The 18,621-nt window shown below is 43.3% G+C and overlaps 2 protein-coding genes across 3 annotated transcripts; both read left to right on the top strand.

Annotated features, from left to right (window-relative positions):
* The first annotated feature begins 355 nt into the window (after positions 1 to 355).
* On the top strand, positions 356 to 9,047 carry LOC116945179 (uncharacterized). 2 transcript variants are annotated; one of them, XM_076068934.1, is made up of 6 exons: positions 356 to 665; positions 1,983 to 2,865; positions 3,144 to 3,401; positions 5,487 to 5,583; positions 6,190 to 6,373; positions 6,918 to 9,047. In XM_076068934.1, the coding sequence occupies exons 2-6, from the start codon at positions 2,048 to 2,050 to the stop codon at positions 7,169 to 7,171; spliced, it is 1,611 nt and encodes a 536-aa protein (XP_075925049.1). In that variant the 5' UTR covers positions 356 to 665; positions 1,983 to 2,047; the 3' UTR covers positions 7,172 to 9,047. The 2 variants fall into 2 exon arrangements, with proteins under 2 accessions (XP_075925049.1, XP_075925050.1); XM_076068935.1 differs by having other exon boundaries at positions 357 to 644.
* Positions 9,048 to 11,840: 2,793 nt separating this feature from the next.
* COX6C (cytochrome c oxidase subunit 6C) lies at positions 11,841 to 16,792 on the top strand. The gene is made up of 4 exons (XM_032959397.2): positions 11,841 to 11,986; positions 14,047 to 14,172; positions 15,136 to 15,266; positions 16,620 to 16,792. The coding sequence occupies exons 2-3, from the start codon at positions 14,053 to 14,055 to the stop codon at positions 15,259 to 15,261; spliced, it is 246 nt and encodes an 81-aa protein (XP_032815288.1). The 5' UTR covers positions 11,841 to 11,986; positions 14,047 to 14,052; the 3' UTR covers positions 15,262 to 15,266; positions 16,620 to 16,792.
* The last annotated feature ends 1,829 nt before the right edge of the window (positions 16,793 to 18,621 follow it).

Here is an 18,621-nt window from a genome sequence, read left to right as displayed (position 1 = left end):
CCCCCTCACTCCCACCAAGTTTATTTATTTAAATAATGTTTAAACCAATCGCGAACGAGGATATACATTCGCCATCTTGGCTAAGGTTGATGTCCCCCCCCCACCCCCTTAACAACCGCCCGATGGCAATGAGCGGGACACCCGCCGGTGACATCGCCCGGGGTTGTCTCCCCCTCCACCAGAAGCCGCGTATCGGCGCCATATTGGATAGGGGAAGTTGTGAGAAAGGCGGGGGGGGGGGGCATCTTGGATAGGGAAGGAGTTGTGAGAAGGGTTTCGTCCGCCCTTGACAACAACATCCCTATCCAAGATGGCGCCGGCCGATACGACGATTTTGACGTCACGCGCCTTCGGGGCTTGGGGGCGGAGTCGCTGCTTCAGTGGGCTCCAAATTTAAAAGGCTCAGAGTTGCCCGCGGATTTCTCCCGCGCGCAGCTGTGCTCTGTGCTTGCCCGGTGTTGAATTATTTTCCAACACTTGAGGGGTTATTTTTTAAAAACTTAAATACATGGCCTCCAGCGAATGCTTTGCAACTCCACGGGTCACGTTGAGAAGTTTGTGCAGATAGATCGCCTCGTTACGTCGACTTCGGAGACCGACCCCTCGAGCCCGACATTTCCCGGGGAAACCTCGCCCCGAAACCGGTAAAGGCCGCTAGGATAAACGTAAGGCTTGCTCGCGGCCTTGGTGCCACATTCTTTCATTATATACAGAAGCAGATCGTTGAATATTGGTCGTGGTGAATTAACGTGAGGTAAAATAAATTATTATTGAATGCATTATACATTTATTGTAAATGTAAAGCAAATTAATTATTTGGGTATATACGTTGACAGCGGTTTCAATGGCACAAGCTATTGTGAAATTGACTGCTGATCCCGCGCTTGCACTTGTTAACCCTCTTACCGTGAACCACAATTGATACTTAGTGTTTTTTTAAGTGCACAAAGTGAGACGTGTTTCGGCGACCGTCGTGAAGTTGTGAGTACTTTGGCGTAGTGGTGTCGAGTTAATTGAAAGGAGGCGAGGGAGCGCTGCGAGACGGGGCGCCCCGTCCAGGTTTTTTTTGGCGGGTCAAAAAAAAGGCGCTCATTTTCTTGACGCCTTCGCTCGCGAAATCAAATGAAAATTCAGCAACGCGTGTTGTTTTAGAATATGTACATATTTAGTACGCTTTGCTGACATTGTTACCTTTCGTTTGTGCTGTCTGTCAGTGAATGCGAGTGTGTATATGTTTAACAAAAAATACGAATTAAATGAGGGGACTCGCCCTTGTAAAGGCGGCAAGCGTGTTCCTCCATTTCGCGATTTGGATTTACGTTGAATTTGCTGCTTTGCGGGTGGTTTAATCTATCGATTAAACACCGAATATAAGCTCTATATCGGTAAATAGCAATCTCTCGCATGCATTCTCCCCAGTTTCGTGTGATAGTTGGGTTAATAATGGTAATGTTGTGAAATGTACGAGTTTGAGCCGGCTGAGATAAACTGCCTTTGTGTCGCGTTTTAGGTTCGTCTCCAGTTGGAAGGTAACTTTCACAAACGGGTACTGTAATGAAAACATACTTTAAAAAATTCTGTAACCATAGTATATTTTGAGTCACGTTTAGCAGCACAAGAATTGGCATTTGTGCATCCATTCGTATGTCGTGGATGTGGACGATCGTGACTGAGGAACACATTCTGATATTCTAGAGGGGACAAAGTTGAGCTTGGCACGTACTGTATATAATGGAGTCTGTATTTAAAAAAAATATATCTACATTTTAGAATATCCGCACTTAAATTTGACGGGTTTCACTCGGGAAAGAGTCATACAAAATGTTCTTCATTCGTTTAAGCCTCATGCTAAACACAATTGTACCATCCGCTATCAATGAAGCAAGCAATTCGCCTTCCATTTAGTGTGACGTTAAAGCTGATAAACAGGTACAAAATTAATTTCTGAATTTGTTGTTTTTATTGCCCTTCTACCTTCACAGATTTGCTCAGAGGAGGAAACAACGGCAGGCCAAGGAGAGACTGACATCCCCAGACATCCTTTGCAATGCCTGCTGCAGTGCCGATCCTGTTTGTTGACACTGCCGAGCTGAGCATACTCAGCTCTGGTCCTCGTACACAACGAAGCAGCCATGAAGCTCTCTTTCCTTCCATGGAGGAGGTGTTTTTATCCTCCCCTGCCAGTATATTTATGCCTAAGATTGGAGCAGCGTCTCAGAGCAGAGATAGAGACTCGGGAGTAGGGCTGATGGATGAGGACTATTTGCCACGCGAAGCCTCGTGCTCTTCCAGTAACGACAAACCTGAGTTGACCACAGGAAATGACAAGTTAATGGAATTGGACGATTGCTTTGAGCCAAAAGGTGACGCTACAGGTGCGGGCATCGGTGGTTGTCGCCGGAGTTTAAGGCATTATCCTGTCAGCCCTGCGAAGAAGCCAGCCAAAATGGAACCGACCGCCACGACTCGCCCCGACTTCTCAAAGCCTCCGTACGTTGAATCTGCAGGAGGCAGGGGGCACGAGCCAATGTGCGAACATTCGTTAAGCGTGTACGACCACGTCACTTTACCCAGAAGAGATTCCAACAAGCGCTCGCATTCGCGAAGACTTTCTCGCGCTTCTTTGCAAGAGATTCCTCCAGGCTGTGGCACAGCCAGCGAGGGTGTTGAGCGTGTAGCCGCGGTGGGTGAAGCTGCTACAGGTGGAAGCGCGTGTCGGGTTTTGACCAGATTCGCGCTCAAGTGCAGCCATGTTCACGAGCCGTCGGGCATTGGTGGAGTTGGCGGTGGCGACTGCGGAGGTGGAGCCAGGGTCTGCTCGCGCTGTGTCCCTGCACCTAATGCGGCGCACACGCCTGCACTCAGGTGATTGTTGGGTTATTGTTAGCGATTTATTTTGTGTGCAATTGAACGAAATTATTTTGGCAGTGAAACGGTGCTGTATGACATTATTTAAAGTCTGATCGAAGGAGACTTTTTGTTTCATTGGGTGCATTTTGGGTGATTCTGTGTACTGTAATTTGGTTACTTTAGGTGGTGGTGGTGAGGATAGTGTTGGTGGTGAGCATTGTGGTAATAGTGATGGTGGTGATGACGGTCACCAATTTTATTACATCTGACATTCTTTTCGGTGACACCGTCAGATTTGCCTGGGAGCTCGCCATCTGCGTTCACAAGCGCCTGAACGTCGACGCCACGTGCAGCACTCCCAGCCACGGGGGGCAGGCGATGATGAACCCCTCGGCGCTCGTGAACCCTGAACTGAGAGCACGCCTCGTCCACCTCATCGGCCGCAAAATGGGCGAGGAGCACGTGGACATTCTCGGTCAGCTGGTAGCACGCGACCTCCGACACGTCATTCAAAAGGTCCTGCTGCACCTGCCACCCCGTGATGTCGCCAGGTGAGCACACTGCACATATGCTTGAGCTCAACCATTGGAATTGCTGTTCTCTCCTGTTCCAAACCTTTCTGAAAATTTACTTTCTCCTGCTTAAGGCCATATCCTCCCATTACTCCAAACATTTTTTCCCAATCATGTGGATTATGCCTTCTTGAATCTTTGTATTCACTCATCCATGTCCACTTGACAGTCCATATCCTGGTTCACAATTTCAAACGACCTTTTTTTTTCTAGGCCTGCCTCACGGTCTCACCGTTCGTGCTTCCATGTTCCCATAATCTTTCTTTGAATGTAGTTTTCCTGTCCATAATAGACTTGGGTAGTTTTAGGCAATTCTTGTTTGAAATATTCACCTGAATATTTGCTGCACCATTTTCTGCTGTTATCTAGACAAGTCTATCACTCCATGCCATTGCTGTACAATTTGCATAGTGGCTTATACAGTAAAACCTTGGATTGCGAGCATAATTCATTCCGGAAACGTGCTCGTAATCCAAAACACTCGTATATTAAAGCGAATTTCCCCATAAGAAATAATGGAAACTCAGATGATTCGTTCCACAACCAAAAAATACTGTATTCATATAAAAATGATGAATACAAAATACCTTATATTCTTGGTTCTTTTGGTAAAGTCACGTAGAAGGGAAACAATGAAATAATAAAAATATAAACAATACAATTCTCACGACGTTTCGACTGCAACACAAGCAATCATCATCAGGTGTGAAAACCACAGCAAGAAAATTTGAAAAAAGTGGCTTTTTTAACGTTAGCACCACGGAGAGCGATTTGACAGTTAGTTCAGATGAATGAGTCCATCTATATTCGGAAAAGAGGAGGGGGGAGACGAAAATGATGGATGCGGTCTGAAAGCCACCGTAAGCGTGAACAATCAGTTAAGACCCGAAATGGTTTATCGAATCCTTCCAATGATTGCTAAGCCAGAATCCATCTTCTCGGTTGAAATTGTCCCTGTGTTTGTATTTGTGGATAGCCTCATGAACAAATCTCTCATGGTAGCCAGATGGCTTGCAAAGAACCTCTGTCTTGGCGAAGTCAATGTCACGTGAGCCTACTGAATTATAACAGTGATCTGCCATGGCCGAGGTGTTGGTCCTACCGTGTTTTAGGTCTGCTTTGTGTTCACGAATGCGGTCCGAGACATGTCGTTTGGTTTCTCCAATGTAACTACTACCACAGAGGCAACTTAGTTTGTAGACGCCAGGGTACTGTATGTCCGGAATCACATATTTTACAGATGGAACCAGATCACGGATTTTATGTAATGTGTTGAATCGGACCTGGATCTTGTGTTTGTTCAAGATTTTTGAGATCTTTTTTGTGATCCCCGCGATGTAGGGTAAAGTGATGGTTTTGAAAGGCTCCTCAAGAGGGTCCTTCTTCATGGTTGGAGTGATAGCTTTGCGGATTGTATAGTCGGAGTAACCATTAGCCTTAAGAGCTTGGTGTACGTGCTTAAGTTCACTGGCTATGTGTTCCTGGTCGGATATGCATTGGGCTCTATGGTGCAGAGTCTTGATGAGGGAATTCTTCTGGGATGGATGGTGGTGGGAATCCGGTTTCAGGTAAGCATCCGTATGGGTAGCTTTCCTGTAGACGGAGTGGCTCATTGAACCATCAGGTCTCTTTTTTATTAGGACATCCAAAAAAGATAGCTTGCCATCTTTTTCGACTTCCATGGTAAATCTGATGGCTGGGTGTATGGAATTGATGTGGTCGAAGAATTGGTCTAGAGCAGGCCGGCCATGTGGCCAGATGACAAAAGTGTCATCCACGTACCTCTTCCATAAGGTTGGGCGTAAAGTGGCAGTCTGGATGGCGTCAGTCTCAAAGCGTATACTGTACATACTGCTCGTATTGCAAGACATCGCTCGTTTATCAAATTATTATTTATTTTAAAAAATGTGTTCGTCTCGCAGACCAAGTCACTCGCAATCCAAGGTTTCACTGTATATAGTAAGTTCATTACAGGCAGTGTTCAGTGGAAACAACTGCCATAACATTGTCATGTTAATTACCGTGTAAATTGATTGAAGTGTGCTCTCTTGGCTTTGTAACCAGGGTGCTGGTGGTGAGCAAGCAGTGGCAGGAGATCGTCACTTATGAGAGGAAGACACTGCGCAAACACTGGCTCATTCGGAGTGCGGCCAGCAAGCAGGTGGGTGCAACTTCTACTGGTCTCTCGTTATCATCATTAGCCATGATCTCGCGACTTCTGGATAAAGGATTTCCCAAGCTGTCTATCGTGATCTCTTGATGCCAATAATCCATCTAGCCTCCTGTACATTAAATTATCTCTTCGCCCTCCCTTGTGGATATGCTGTGGCCCCGTTGTTGAAGAAACTGGTTGTAAGAACACAACTGGAAAAATGCATACGAGTGTTCTTATCGCCTCTCTTTAATCAGAAGATGTTTACCCATTGGGACAAACGAAACAACATTGCATCGTTTTTCAAGTGTGATCTGGGTTCCATTAACAATTTAAGAACACTATTAAATTTGTATTAGTGAATCATTCGACGCACAGTGGATTCGCTAATAACTCGACACTAAAATTCTGTACGTGCAAAAGCCTTTTATTTCAGTGTAGAATCGGTCAAACCAACTTATAAATAGTTAAAACTTACTCGAGCATTGGTTCTCATGCTGACCATAATCATAACCACGTCTCATTGTGGGTTTTGGATGTTTTTGTTGAAATGTTTTTCATCCCAATGTTCTTCATCCCCAATGTTCCCTACATCACCTTCCCTTCGCTCCATAGACTCGCATGTCCCGCTGCCTCCATGACATGAAAGAGAATGGGAGTTTATCTACAACCGGTTTATTGAAACGACAAAATCGCGCATCGCGGGGAAGCAAGTCTGTGGGTCCGGGGGCTACGGAAACAAAGAGTGGTGGTGCCGCAAGAGAGCCAGCTGACAGGGCCAGCCGCTTTTTTAAGGCAAGTTGGGAAATGAGACCGGATGAGACCCTACTCAGCATATAGTCCAGTGTTGTTCACTAATTTTCAGAGGGCGGCCACTTTCACCAATAAGACATCAGTATGAGGGCCGTCACACATTTGAAACCACTGTGTTTGAAAGCGTGATGATGGGGTATTTTCGTATTTGTATTGTCGGGGGTCGCACTAAAGGCCACCAGGGGGCTGCCAGTGGTCCACGGGCCTTGCAATGAAGAACACTGATATAGTCTGTCTTTGATATAATGTGGCCATATATACCGTGTCCCCGATATAACAGGTTAATACTAATGTGCAGGTTATTTTTTAGGTTGTGCTCTTTGGCTCTCCGATGCGTGTTCACGTGTGGTTCGGCATGATGTCCCCAATGTTTTGCTTCCCATGGTGGGAGCTTCAAGAACAATTGCTTAAGATGTTCCTAGCACGTGGTATGAAACGTCGGACATCGTGCCGAAAACATGTCAGAGCAATGGGGATTTTGGATGGAACCCAAAAAAAATTATAAATGTTTGTTTTGGTTTCGCAGGCAGCACGGGAGTTGTGTCAGGACGAGCAGCTCCGCGTGTGCCACCGCTGCAGCTGGCCGGCGCGCTGCACGCGCTCTCACACACGTGCTCTCTGCACAAACGGCTCCTGCGCCTACGACTTCTGCACACGTTGCCTGTGTGCGTACCGTGGCATGTGCAAATGCTGCGCGACGCCGTCAAACGGTGGCGCAACCACAGCAGCGGGGAGCGGGTTGCCAGGCAGCAGGCGCAGCCGCCGCAACCTTCAACGGCTCTAATTTGCCGGCTCCAATTCGCTGTCTTCGATTCACTATGGCTGCTTGTAGAGTGAAGTTGATTCTATTGGTTTTCCAGGACAGTGGTGAATGAGATAGAGGTCTCGTTTGATCTCTGCTTTTCTGTGGTATACAGCAGGATTCTGCAACTAAATTAACCGACTGTCTACAATGTTCTTGTCTGTATGTCGTGTTCATCATCTCACGAATCTTTATCGCTTGCTTACAGCTCTTTCTAAGCTCTTTAGCAACTCGCTGTTCTGTATCTCTTTGCCTAGGCGAGACCTCTCTTACTGGGCAATAGTTTGGCAGGACACTCCAAAGCCTTCATAGTTGAAGAACCTTGGGGTTCAGTATTATGTAATGTCACAGTTCATTTGTCACTCTGTTCTCCTTTACACTCATGTTTTAAAAACGTCCTTGCAGTGCTTGCCGAATCATGTGTTCTAATGAAATTGCACTGAACTTACAACCAGCAAGCAGCGTGTAGGGTGCACAGTTGAAAAAAACATTCTGCAAGACAAAAAAAAATTGTTCATATATTTCTTTTTACATGCTACGTCTTGAATTATTTTTTTGTGGGACAGTGTTGTGGTAAGAGTTGTCAAAGTGTGTGATGCCACTTATTTAGAATGTATGTAAAATGTGAAACTTGGTACGTGTGATATTTCTGTAATGTGCAGCCAAAATAATATTCTTGCAGGGCTGTCCAAAAAAGCACAAACTATATAACAATTAAATGTACCATTATACCCCTTTTTTAAGATGGGGTATATTTTATTAAATCCTTATCACTGGGCTAGTTACTTTTTAGGATTTCTGCTTTCCATGCCATTTTCATGTCCAGGATTTTACTAAATTGTTTCCTCTACATGTGCCTTCATTCCCACCCAGAGATTTACCAAGAAGAAAGACACTGGGCAATTATAGATTATTTTTCCGCTTGCTAGGATTGAGGTTGGTTGACAGAATTTGAGACAATACCTTGTTTGTCAGTGTTAACGCAATAACGTGTGCAACAGTAGTAAACATTGCATGAACATCTTTGTAGACTGCTTGTTCCAACGATGTACAGAGACCAACGCTTCAATGCTGGAAGCTGTTTCACGTTTGTAGAAAAATCTTGCCAACTGCCTTTTGAGGTCCATATTTATAATATAAAACCCATCTGTGCCTTAACTGTTAAATGCCCCCATGAAAGATTAAATTAATTAGAGTACTATTATGATTGCCAACTGCATTGACGAGACAATGTTTCTGGGGCAAAAGTGTTTTATATTTGCTTGTGTCTTGGTGGTTAGTGTAATGATTAACCATACCAATGTAAGAATGAATGAAGCTGTTTACAATGGGATGTGTGTGGGCTTGTAAATTAAGCGTAAGAGATTAACCCACGCTCAGATTTCAGATGTATTCGTACAGCTGTATTGTTTCCTGTTTAACAATGCAATAGCCATATACTTGAACTTTTACGAACAGTACATACAATCTTTTTAATGGTTTAATGCAATTCTGACATATAAGTTGTATTATAACATTCTGATGTGTGGTAAGTGGGCTTAATGCTTATTTAAATATAGATTTGTTTTTAAAGTTACTGATGCCTGAAGGCTACTTGCACACTTGCTGTTTTACACAAGGTTGCAAATATGATGTGATGAATGGTGGATACCTGTTTACAGTCGTCTATGCGGGGTGCCTGCTGCTTAAATATATTTTTGAATGAAGACTTTCAGTGTAGCTTGCCTTGAAAAGAACGCGTTGCAAGCCACTGACTAAAATGTAATTGTCAGATTAAAATGTTATTTTAAATGTGCTTTAAAATTGTATTATATTGTACGAGTGCGTTAAATGTAAATAAATTCCAATATTAAATCCTTATTGTCCTGGGTATGGTGTTAAAAAACACTTGATTAATGCAACGAGAACTCAGCTCTCCTTCCCTTTTTGAGGCTAAAGAGGCTCTGGCATTGATCGCGGCGGAGTTGCTGTGAGATGCAGAGAGAGACTGCAATTGTAATTTGATGGAGGGAATTCGGGCATGAAACGTGAAACTTGACGAAAACAACACGAGTGAATTGTATTTTATCGCACGACAATATTCTGACGGTTAACAGCAGAGGTGGAGAGTAGTGGTGAAGTGGATTTGTGCACCGCTTTGAGTAGCAGCAACCAGAGTTGTACTCCTTGCCACGACTCAGAGGCAGACGAAGATGGATGGTAACTCGACTGAATACGAATAAGAACAAAACTGGTCGACAGTTGCCTTCGTTTCACGCGTGCATGTTACGATGGTCACGTTCTCTAACAGTTTGTAGTGGTTGTGACAAAAAGGCCTCGTTTAGTTATTTTGAGCTGGTGGTCTGGACAAAGCTGAGCACTTTTGTAGATGTAATGTCCATAATTGAGTGCTGGAAGATATGTTTTCCGGCCTGCACAAATCTTTGTTGTGAGTTTTCTCGTAATTTATAGATTTAATTGATCACTTTGCATTAATATGGGGGGCAATATCGCGGAGGTTAGACCGCAATCTGAGAATTACGTTAGGAATGAGCCGTGCGATTCATGAACCCGCAGAAGAATTTGTGGGTGACGTGGGAATCGCAGCATGCTACTTACTAGTAGCCAAATTCATCCGGGATAACTTCGCGAATTACGAAGTTCGAGTTTTTTTCTAACAGAAATTGCGCAAATCTACCATATATGGGGGTTCATGGAACGTTAAAGGGACTTTGTAGAATTGACATCCAAGTAAATAAAACCGTTGAAAAAGACAACCTTTCTACTAAACAAATCGGCACAGATAAGTCCGTGCGGCATAAACCAAACAATTGCAAAATTAAGGGAAAAAAAAACCTTGACCCCGTTGCTGTCCGGGCAGCACTCCGTTACTCCGGCCCACGTTTACGCATCGTCGTTTTTGCGAAAGCGTTTTCAATCCATCGATCCATCCTTAACGATCAATCTTTAGATAAAAAAAATCTTTCCTATTTAAAAAAAAACAATTTGTTTTATCCATGTGAAAAATTAGATTATTCTATTGTAACTCAATTGTATTTCTAGATTTGAAGCTTTCGTGACTGCAAGTATTCATACTCTTTGGTTTTATTCGGTAAAGTCACGTAGGTAAAATAAAATAAAACAATTAAATCACGACGTTTCGGAGGCAACACAAGCTTCCGTCTTCAGGTGGAACAGTCACAGCAAGATCGCTGCATCAAGTGGGGAGGCTCTGCGAGCCTCGAGCTTAAATACAGGTTAAGGGGGGGGGAGGAGCCAAGTAGGGGACATTGATGGAGTGCGGGGGCTAAGTTAATCCGTTTTTTGTTATGTTGACGGTGCGGGGGATGCGGTGGATCACTGCACGGGGGCAATGGAAAAATGGAAACAAAAAAGGAAACGTTCGGAAAGAATATGCTGTGTGCTTATAAGGTAGCTAAAGTTTTGACTTGGTTTATGACATCTTTCCAGTGGTTGCTTAATTTAAAACCATTATTTTGGTTGAAGTTGTGTCTGTTTATATCTGCATGGCTTCATGGACAAATCTTTGGTAATAACCGGGAGGTTTGCATAGTACTTTGGTATCGGAGAAAACAATATGAGAACCCGCTGTGTTGAGGCAATGATCAGCTACGGCCGACGAATTCGTTCTGCCGTGTTTCAAATCTGATTTGTGCTCGCGAATTCGGTCAGAAATATGTCGTTTTGTCTCCCCGATATAGCAGTCACCGCAGATACAACTCAATTTGTAAACACCGGGGTACTGTAAGTCAGGGATGACATCCTTTACGGATGGGATCACATCACGGATTTTGTGTGCTGTATTGAATCGAACCTGGATTTTGTGTTTGTTTAGAATTTTGGAAATCTTTTTTGGTAACGCCTGCTATGTATGGCAGTGTGATGATTTTGATCGGAGTGTCAAGTGGTTGTTTCTGTATGGTGGGACATTGTATTCCCGCATTCTGAAATTGTATTCCTGCATTCTGAAATGAGAATCGATTCCAAAAAAAGTTGGCAATCGATATTCTCTTTGGTTTTATTCGATAAAGTCACGTTTCATAGTTTCATTTATTTGGTATAGCCCTGGAGCCATTCGGCTCTTGAATCGGGTTCAACCGCAACAAACAAAAAAACAAAAACATGAACAAGAAAATATCTTAAAGTGACTGTGCATGTGCAAACAGAAAATCCTGGAAAAAAAACATCAAAATATTCCTGAAATAGCACCGTACACCAACGCTGTGTGCAATAATCCCAGTGGGATGCAGTCAAACAACAACAAAAAGAAAACTTAGACTAAGGCCATCAGTCTAACTCCGTACTACATTAAACAAAAACATGGCCAAACCAAAAAAACTTTTAGAAATCACCAAAATTAAGCCATAAATACAATGTAACAGTAATCACGACGTTTCGGAGGCAACACAAGCTTCCTTCTTCAGGTGGAAAAGTCAACGCTGACTTAATTATTTTCTTTTATTTTGTTTATTTTTTTCTACGTGATTTAGCGAATAAAACCCAAGAATATGAATCCTTGCAGTCATGAAAGCTTCAAATCTATAGTCGATACATTCCCAATTCTCCCACTTGTGGAGCGCTCATTGGTCGAGCCGCCGACCTTCACCTTTCGTAGCCAATCAGAAACGGCATTTTGTTCCTACGTGCCTTCACACTTCCCCAATCAGAGAGGACCTTATTAATTGGTCGAGCAGCCAATCCGAACGCGTCTTCTATTGGAAGCTCGGCCTGACGTTCTAACCTTGAGCCGATCGTGACACTTAGTTCCGTGTCTCTTCACCGCTTAAAACAAACACCGTAAGTACTCGTTTATTGGTGCTTTAAACGCCTTAAAATGTCTTGTTCGTAAACGCCACTGCTTTAGGAACAACATCGGAGCTTTATTAAGTTAGTGAATGAATGAAATACGTTCGGGCCTGGTCGACGCACGCGACGCCTACGGACTTGCCTGAGCGACCAACCCCGGAGGTCGAGAGGAACTCGGGCCGAGCGAACGGCTCTTTTATAGGGGTTGAACACCACCTTTACGGGCTACGTTTAATGGCGGGCTAATGATAAATTCAGGACGCATAACACCGCTGGCTTTAAACAACAGTCACTGAATACTGTCGTTTACATTCCTTACCAGCGATGCGTTAACTAGTGGTACAGTGCCAACGTGATATTCATGAAACAGAACTAGCTACTTATAGACACGCTGCTGGAATATGTTGCGTGTTTCCCACAAGCTGATGGACACGAGCTTATTGTAAAAGCTCGATCTTTATCTTAGTGCGGTGGTTAATTTAGGAACGGTGATTTGCGAATAGGCAGACGCGAGTAAAGGTCATCCGAAGGCCTAATTTAAGAACGCGGCGATCGGTGTATATCTTAAGTGGCTTCTGAGCTGTAAATGTAAGTAAGAACACGTGCAATGAAAATATCTTATGTTGCAACAAATACGACGTTTTACCGTACATTCATGTATTCGGACGCTATATAATATGCAGGGTCCGGAACTGTGCGTCATTGTAGCACCGAAGGCTGAACGTGTTCACCACTGACGCGGTTCCTCCTCGCGGCTAACAAAAGTGGCGAGTGATGTCTCTGAAGCAGTCCTGGGTCACCCACATTCACCAACGTGAAACATGGCCCAATGACCCAAGGGAGGAGGAGGCCTTCATCTAGCAGTGGATTGACAAAATGACTGAAAAGCGTTAGTTACAAAAAATAAATGTCGCCCGATTGTGCCCTATGGTTTTTGAATAACCTTTAGCTGTTTGCATAAAACTCCTTTTGGGGGTTCCCCCCTTATTATGATTCAAGAGTTGGAGCGAAATTAACTTAACGTGATGTTCCCAGCTGCTCATTGTCCCCGAGTGAGATGTATATTAAATGTGATGTAATCCATCGTAGTAATTTATCAATCGCTTTTTATGCAATTCGGCAGCATTTAATTGATGAAGGAAGCCAACTGGGATGATACTGAGTCATTGGTTTTACAGAATTTGCTTTCTATTACTTTTTTCGTATGGCCGATGTAGATGCAGAGCAACAACCTCAATTTTACATTCAGGTGGTAAAGCCAGATAACCGAGTCAGGAGCAGCGGAGTGGATCGCTGCGATGATTCCATCGTATTTGTGGATCGGACATTGCGTCGTTATGCGTTGAATGGTCTATTGCTGTATATTGCAGACTAACGTGGAAGGCACCGAGTCTTCTGAGTAGCCGAAAAGTAGAGGCCTCCTGATTAGTGGTATCTTGTTTACGGATAAATCATGTAAATACTACTGCCATAAAGCGCTGTGAATCTGCAATGTAGGCAAAACGAGTCCATATATGGGTGAGTGTGTCATTTTACTTTAAACAAAACATTGCGGCAAATAGACAATGCTACTTCCTGTGCGCATCCCCGCGATTACGAATTCTGTTATATTTTTTAGCCAGATGCGGGTTGTGTGGGTCAAATACCCTCTCCAGAGCACCCTCGAGTAGAGAAGCCCTTCTCGCAGTAGCGTGAGCAATAAACCGTACAATGGCTGCACTATATGTATATTTCTTGTTAAATAATATCGATGACTCTACTAATTTATTTAGGAAATGTCCACAAACGAGAGAGTGCAAGCTCACCACTGGCAGACCACGTAAGTCGAACTTGTGGTCAAGGGCCTCCCGTGTCGAATGACAGCAGCTTGATTAGCATGTCAGCGGTGTTCCAGCTGGACGTTTTTTTGTTTTATATTTGTTGAGTTGTTTATTTTCAGGGAGCTTCTGCAGCATACCTAATATTCTGGGGCGAGTGCCTGGCTTTGAGTGGTTGTGTCGTGTGCGTTTGCTTCCCTTTAACGTAATGCCCCCTCGGGGCTTATGTTGCAGTGCAAGATGTCGGGCGTTGTGGCAAGGCTGGCCAAGCCTCAGATGCGTGGTCATCTGGGCAAGCGGCTGCGTATACACCTCCCTATCGCCTTCGGCCTCTCCATTTTAACAGCCCTCGGATACAAGGTGCTTACACTTGCCATCCGTCATCACCACTTCTGTCCAAATAACGCATTTTTTTGTTTTGTCGTTGTGCTTTGACAGGGCCACAGATTGGGGAAGGCAGATTGGGTTGTTTGTCCATGGCCTCAGATCTTACGGGGGTCCTCATAAAAACGATAATGGGCCTCAGAGAGAGGCCAAGAATGGACCCTCAGTTCGGGCCTCATTTGTCATTTTGCCCCAGGCCTCCAAAAACATTTTGGTAGCTATGTACTTTGTATCCATTACCATTGTCATAGCCGTCCTCATCAGCATCATCATGAGCATCGGCCATGTGGTGCTTATTTTTAAAATAGGTTTTGCCCAGGGATAACTCTCAACTAAGTACATGAACCAAATATTTAAACATATTTACTCAAGGCCCCATTAACCTGCATTTGGCTCATTCGAAAGAAATCATTTTCCCATTTCTCCCTGCTAGATTGATAGTCGAGGCAAGTGATTTTTGTTTTGTCAACCTTTAGCTTTGACTCCACTGTTGTCTTGTGTATGACTCCTTACAGTATTTCACATTTTTTAAGTTGATCAATGGAAGCAATTAGGTTTTTATACAACGAGAATGATTTATAGATAACGGCAAAGCCGTAAAGTTAAATGATTTGGAGGAGGCATACCAATGTGACTTTTATTAACTTGTTTTATGAGCATTGCCTTTGGCCAGTTGTTAGTTATGGTCCATAAAGCAAACACAGCCCTTGAAGTAACATCATTTATCTAGCAAAGTCTCACTAACTGCAACACTCTTTGTCATTTGGATCAAAGGAATCGTGCATTAGAGTGCGTTGTCATATCCATTTTAAGGCATATTTTGTATGCGGGGAGACAAGGGAGTACCTGCAGAAAACATACCACTAATATGAAGAGATGACAACTGAAACCCATTTGCTGATATAAACAAACCTATTGTGTGTATGTGTGTTTTTGAAGTACGGTGTGATGGAGCCAAGGAAGCAAGCGTATGCCAACTTCTACAAGAACTACGATGCCCTGAAGGAGTTTGAGGCCATGCGGAAAGCGGGGGTGTTTGAGAGCGCAGAGCCTGACAGCAAGTGAAATGGGTACGTTCACGTTTTATTTCAATTCCTTAGACAGGTGACAGAGCCAGCCAACGTTGTATGGGAATAGCGTTTGATAATTGTTTTTTTACCCTTTTATCTGGCAACAAAACTGACACCTTTTTTACAAGGAGTCATGTTTACATTGACCACAATACCTGCGGTCGGAACGCAAACAAAAAACAACAACTCTGATAATGTATGTGGCACTGTCCTTGAAATTGATTGGTCCACACCCGAGACAGCTTTCTTTAGAGCCTCGTCTCACATGGTGTTGGACCAGAAGACGCCAAAAGGCGCACAACTCAAAGGCAATGCACCATCAGAGTATGAGAGCTCAGGGTAAGCATTTACACCATTGGAAACCTCATTTGCCAGTAACAAAATATGATAATTGTTTTTTTACCCTTTTATCTGGCAACAAAACTGACACCTTTTTTACAAGGAGGCATGTTTGCATTGATGTAAACATTGGTGTAAATGCTTACCCCGAGCTCTCATACTCTGATGGTGCATCACCTTTGAGTTGTGCGCCTTTTGGCGTCGTCTGGTCCAACACCATGTGAGACGAGGCTCTAAAGAAAGCTGTCTCGGGTGTGGACCAATCAATTTCAAGGATAGTGCATACATTATCAGAGTTGTTTTTTGTTTGCGTTCCGACCGCAGGTATTGTGGTCAATGTAAACATGACTCCTTGTAAAAAAGGTGTCAGTTTTGTTGCCAGATAAAAGGGTAAAAAAACCAATCATCATATTTTGTTACTGGCAAATGAGGTTTCCAATGGTGTAAATTCTTACCCCGAGCTCTCATACTCTGATGGTGCATTGCCTTTGAGTTGTGCGCCTTTTGGCGTCTTCTGGTCCAACACCACGTGAGACGAGGCTCTAAAGAAAGCTGTCTCGGCTGTGGACCAATCCATTTCAAGGACAGTGCATACATTATCAGAGTTGTTTTTTGTTTGCGTTCTGACCGCAGGTATTGTGGTCAATGTAAACATGACTCCTTGTAAAAAAGGTGTCAGTTTTGTTGCCAGATAAAAGGGTACAAAAAACAATTATCATATTTTGTTACTGGCAAATGAAGTTTCCAATGGAATAGAGTTTGAGTTAGCAAATTGTTGACTTGGTCTACAAAGACAGTTTGCACTGAATGTGTTAAGCTATGCTTGGAAAGTCAGAGACTGGATACCTTGGCCAGGATGTCTAGCCAGCCAGATGTTGTAAAAATTGAGCTCTGAAGAAGTGATCGAATTTTGTAGCTAGCTGTAAAGGAATCATCATTGACGTTGCTTATCAGATGATTGAAAAGGTGATGGTGAAATAAAAGATGATTGTGTGTTTTTTGTTTTGTTTTCAGGCAATCAATAAAACTGCATCACAAATGACCACTCTGGGCATCACTGCTGCACACTGCTGGGTTCACCGGTTATACAATTGAAAAAAGTGGTCACAATCATCAATGATATTTAAAAAGCATTCTTTTCCATAACTGTATATTGGTCTGAAATAAAGTACTGCTCTGCCCACCTATTTGAGTCTTGTGTATATTTTGATTAACACTGACGTGTGATTAGTCGATTGAGTGGATGAATTGACTGCCGTATTCGTGGTTGATTACTTGGACCCCTTTAATAATGGTGGCCGCCATGGCATTCTGTCGTCCGAAAGCAGGAAACAATGTTGCTTCCAAGAAATGTTTCATTTCACAAGCCGTTTCCAAAGGGCAATGCGGCTGATGATGCTGACATTAAACTCCGCACACCACCTGCTGTTATTACTCAATACTTAGCAATTGAATCCGTTAAGGTGAAATGACTGATGAGTTTACAGCCCATTAAGTTGTGTTTTGGATCGATTTGGACTCCGAAGTCTGACGATCCAGACTGATCGGCCCCCATTCCGAGACACTAACGTCTAATTCTCAAGGTGACATTCGGTGTGTGATGTCTTGCCCGGTTCGCACTGAGAAGTTGAAGGAATACAATCAAATAGATTTCCTTTTCGTTTCAGGTGAGTAACTTCCAATTTTTAAAAACGGAATTATTTCTCTTTAAGAGCCCTGTGGCGTGGACGTGCTGCGATTTGTAAGTTTTCAAGATAAATCTTAGTACGGCTGTGGAGTTTTGTCGGGCATAGCTTATGGATGCTTTATTGCTGTGACTCCAAAATGCATTTGATTGTAAAAATATGGAAAGAACTTGCAACATTTGTCTCCAGGTCATGAGTGTATTACGTTTTTGGATGGATGTATAAGAAATGTATCCATCCTATCATTGTATGCTGGGCAGTGAAGGTTGGTGAATGGAGTTGGGAGTGTGGGACCAGTTCAGATATTGCTTGCCACTGATGTTAGCCGTGGATGTGATTAAAACTTGAATTGATGGTTTCATAGCGCTCCACTCTAGAACAGAACTCGTCAAATCAGGACACGGTGTCATATTTCAACATGAGAAATCTATGACCCAGAGAGGCATTGGTATTCATGAGAAAAATGTTGCAATCAAGAAATGTTGAATTTTACGTTAGTTAATCCTTTGCAAAGCCTAACGTAAATTTAGTTTTCCTTAGTATGCGTGCATTTATAAATATCGTGGTAGAGTTATGAAGATAATGCCATAAGCAACTTGCCATCGTACAATTGTCAGCGGTTTTAACGATGGCCAGCTGCAACCCTCGGCGCAAAATTATATTGTATACCGTTCACTTGCAAATGCTTCCACCAGCCAATGTTTTGTAAAGTGATTCCACTAAACTTAAATGTGTACATTCCCATGAGGGTTTGCTTTCCATTCTGTACAATGGTATGCATCAAGTCTACTGGGACATTCATTTGCTCCTCATTTGTAAACACGTTTATTATTAATCATTGATTTTTTTAGGTTGGGCCACGTAATGAGGTGGTCAATATTTTGGTAATGTAGCACTCACTGTTTAAACAAAGACTAATTTACATTTGTTAGGAGCATTTCATCCAAGGATCCCAACGCGCCGTGTATGGAAAGCAGAAAATAAGACGGCCAGTGTTAACGATCAACACTATGGGGAAAATTCAATTTTAAAGAGGAGAGTTTTCAGGTCAGATTTAAATAGCTCTATAGATTCTTATTGTCAGATACAACGCGTCCCATCGTCAAGGCCCGATCGCCCCAGGAACGGAGCCTTAGCTATTAAATTGGCATGTACGAAAATCGTGAGACTTGTATCCTCTGAAACAATAACAAACATGTACAGGTAAATGCCAACATGAATTTGGAAATATCGAGGGCAAGACTGAACTTGTTGTCAGGTGTCTGCAGAATGTTGGGGGTACCGATGAAACGACTTTGTGTCTAACCATCGGCTACCGCAGGAAACTTAAG

The sequence above is a fragment of the Petromyzon marinus genome, chromosome 23, assembly GCF_048934315.1.
Source record: "Petromyzon marinus isolate PM22_M1 ecotype Great Lakes invasive population chromosome 23, UKy_Petmar_22M1.pri1.0, whole genome shotgun sequence".
In the NCBI taxonomy this organism is placed as follows: Eukaryota; Metazoa; Chordata; class Hyperoartia; order Petromyzontiformes; family Petromyzontidae; genus Petromyzon; species Petromyzon marinus.
The sequence above is the reverse complement of the archived record's forward strand: the minus strand, read 5'-3'. Positions and strand labels throughout refer to the sequence as shown.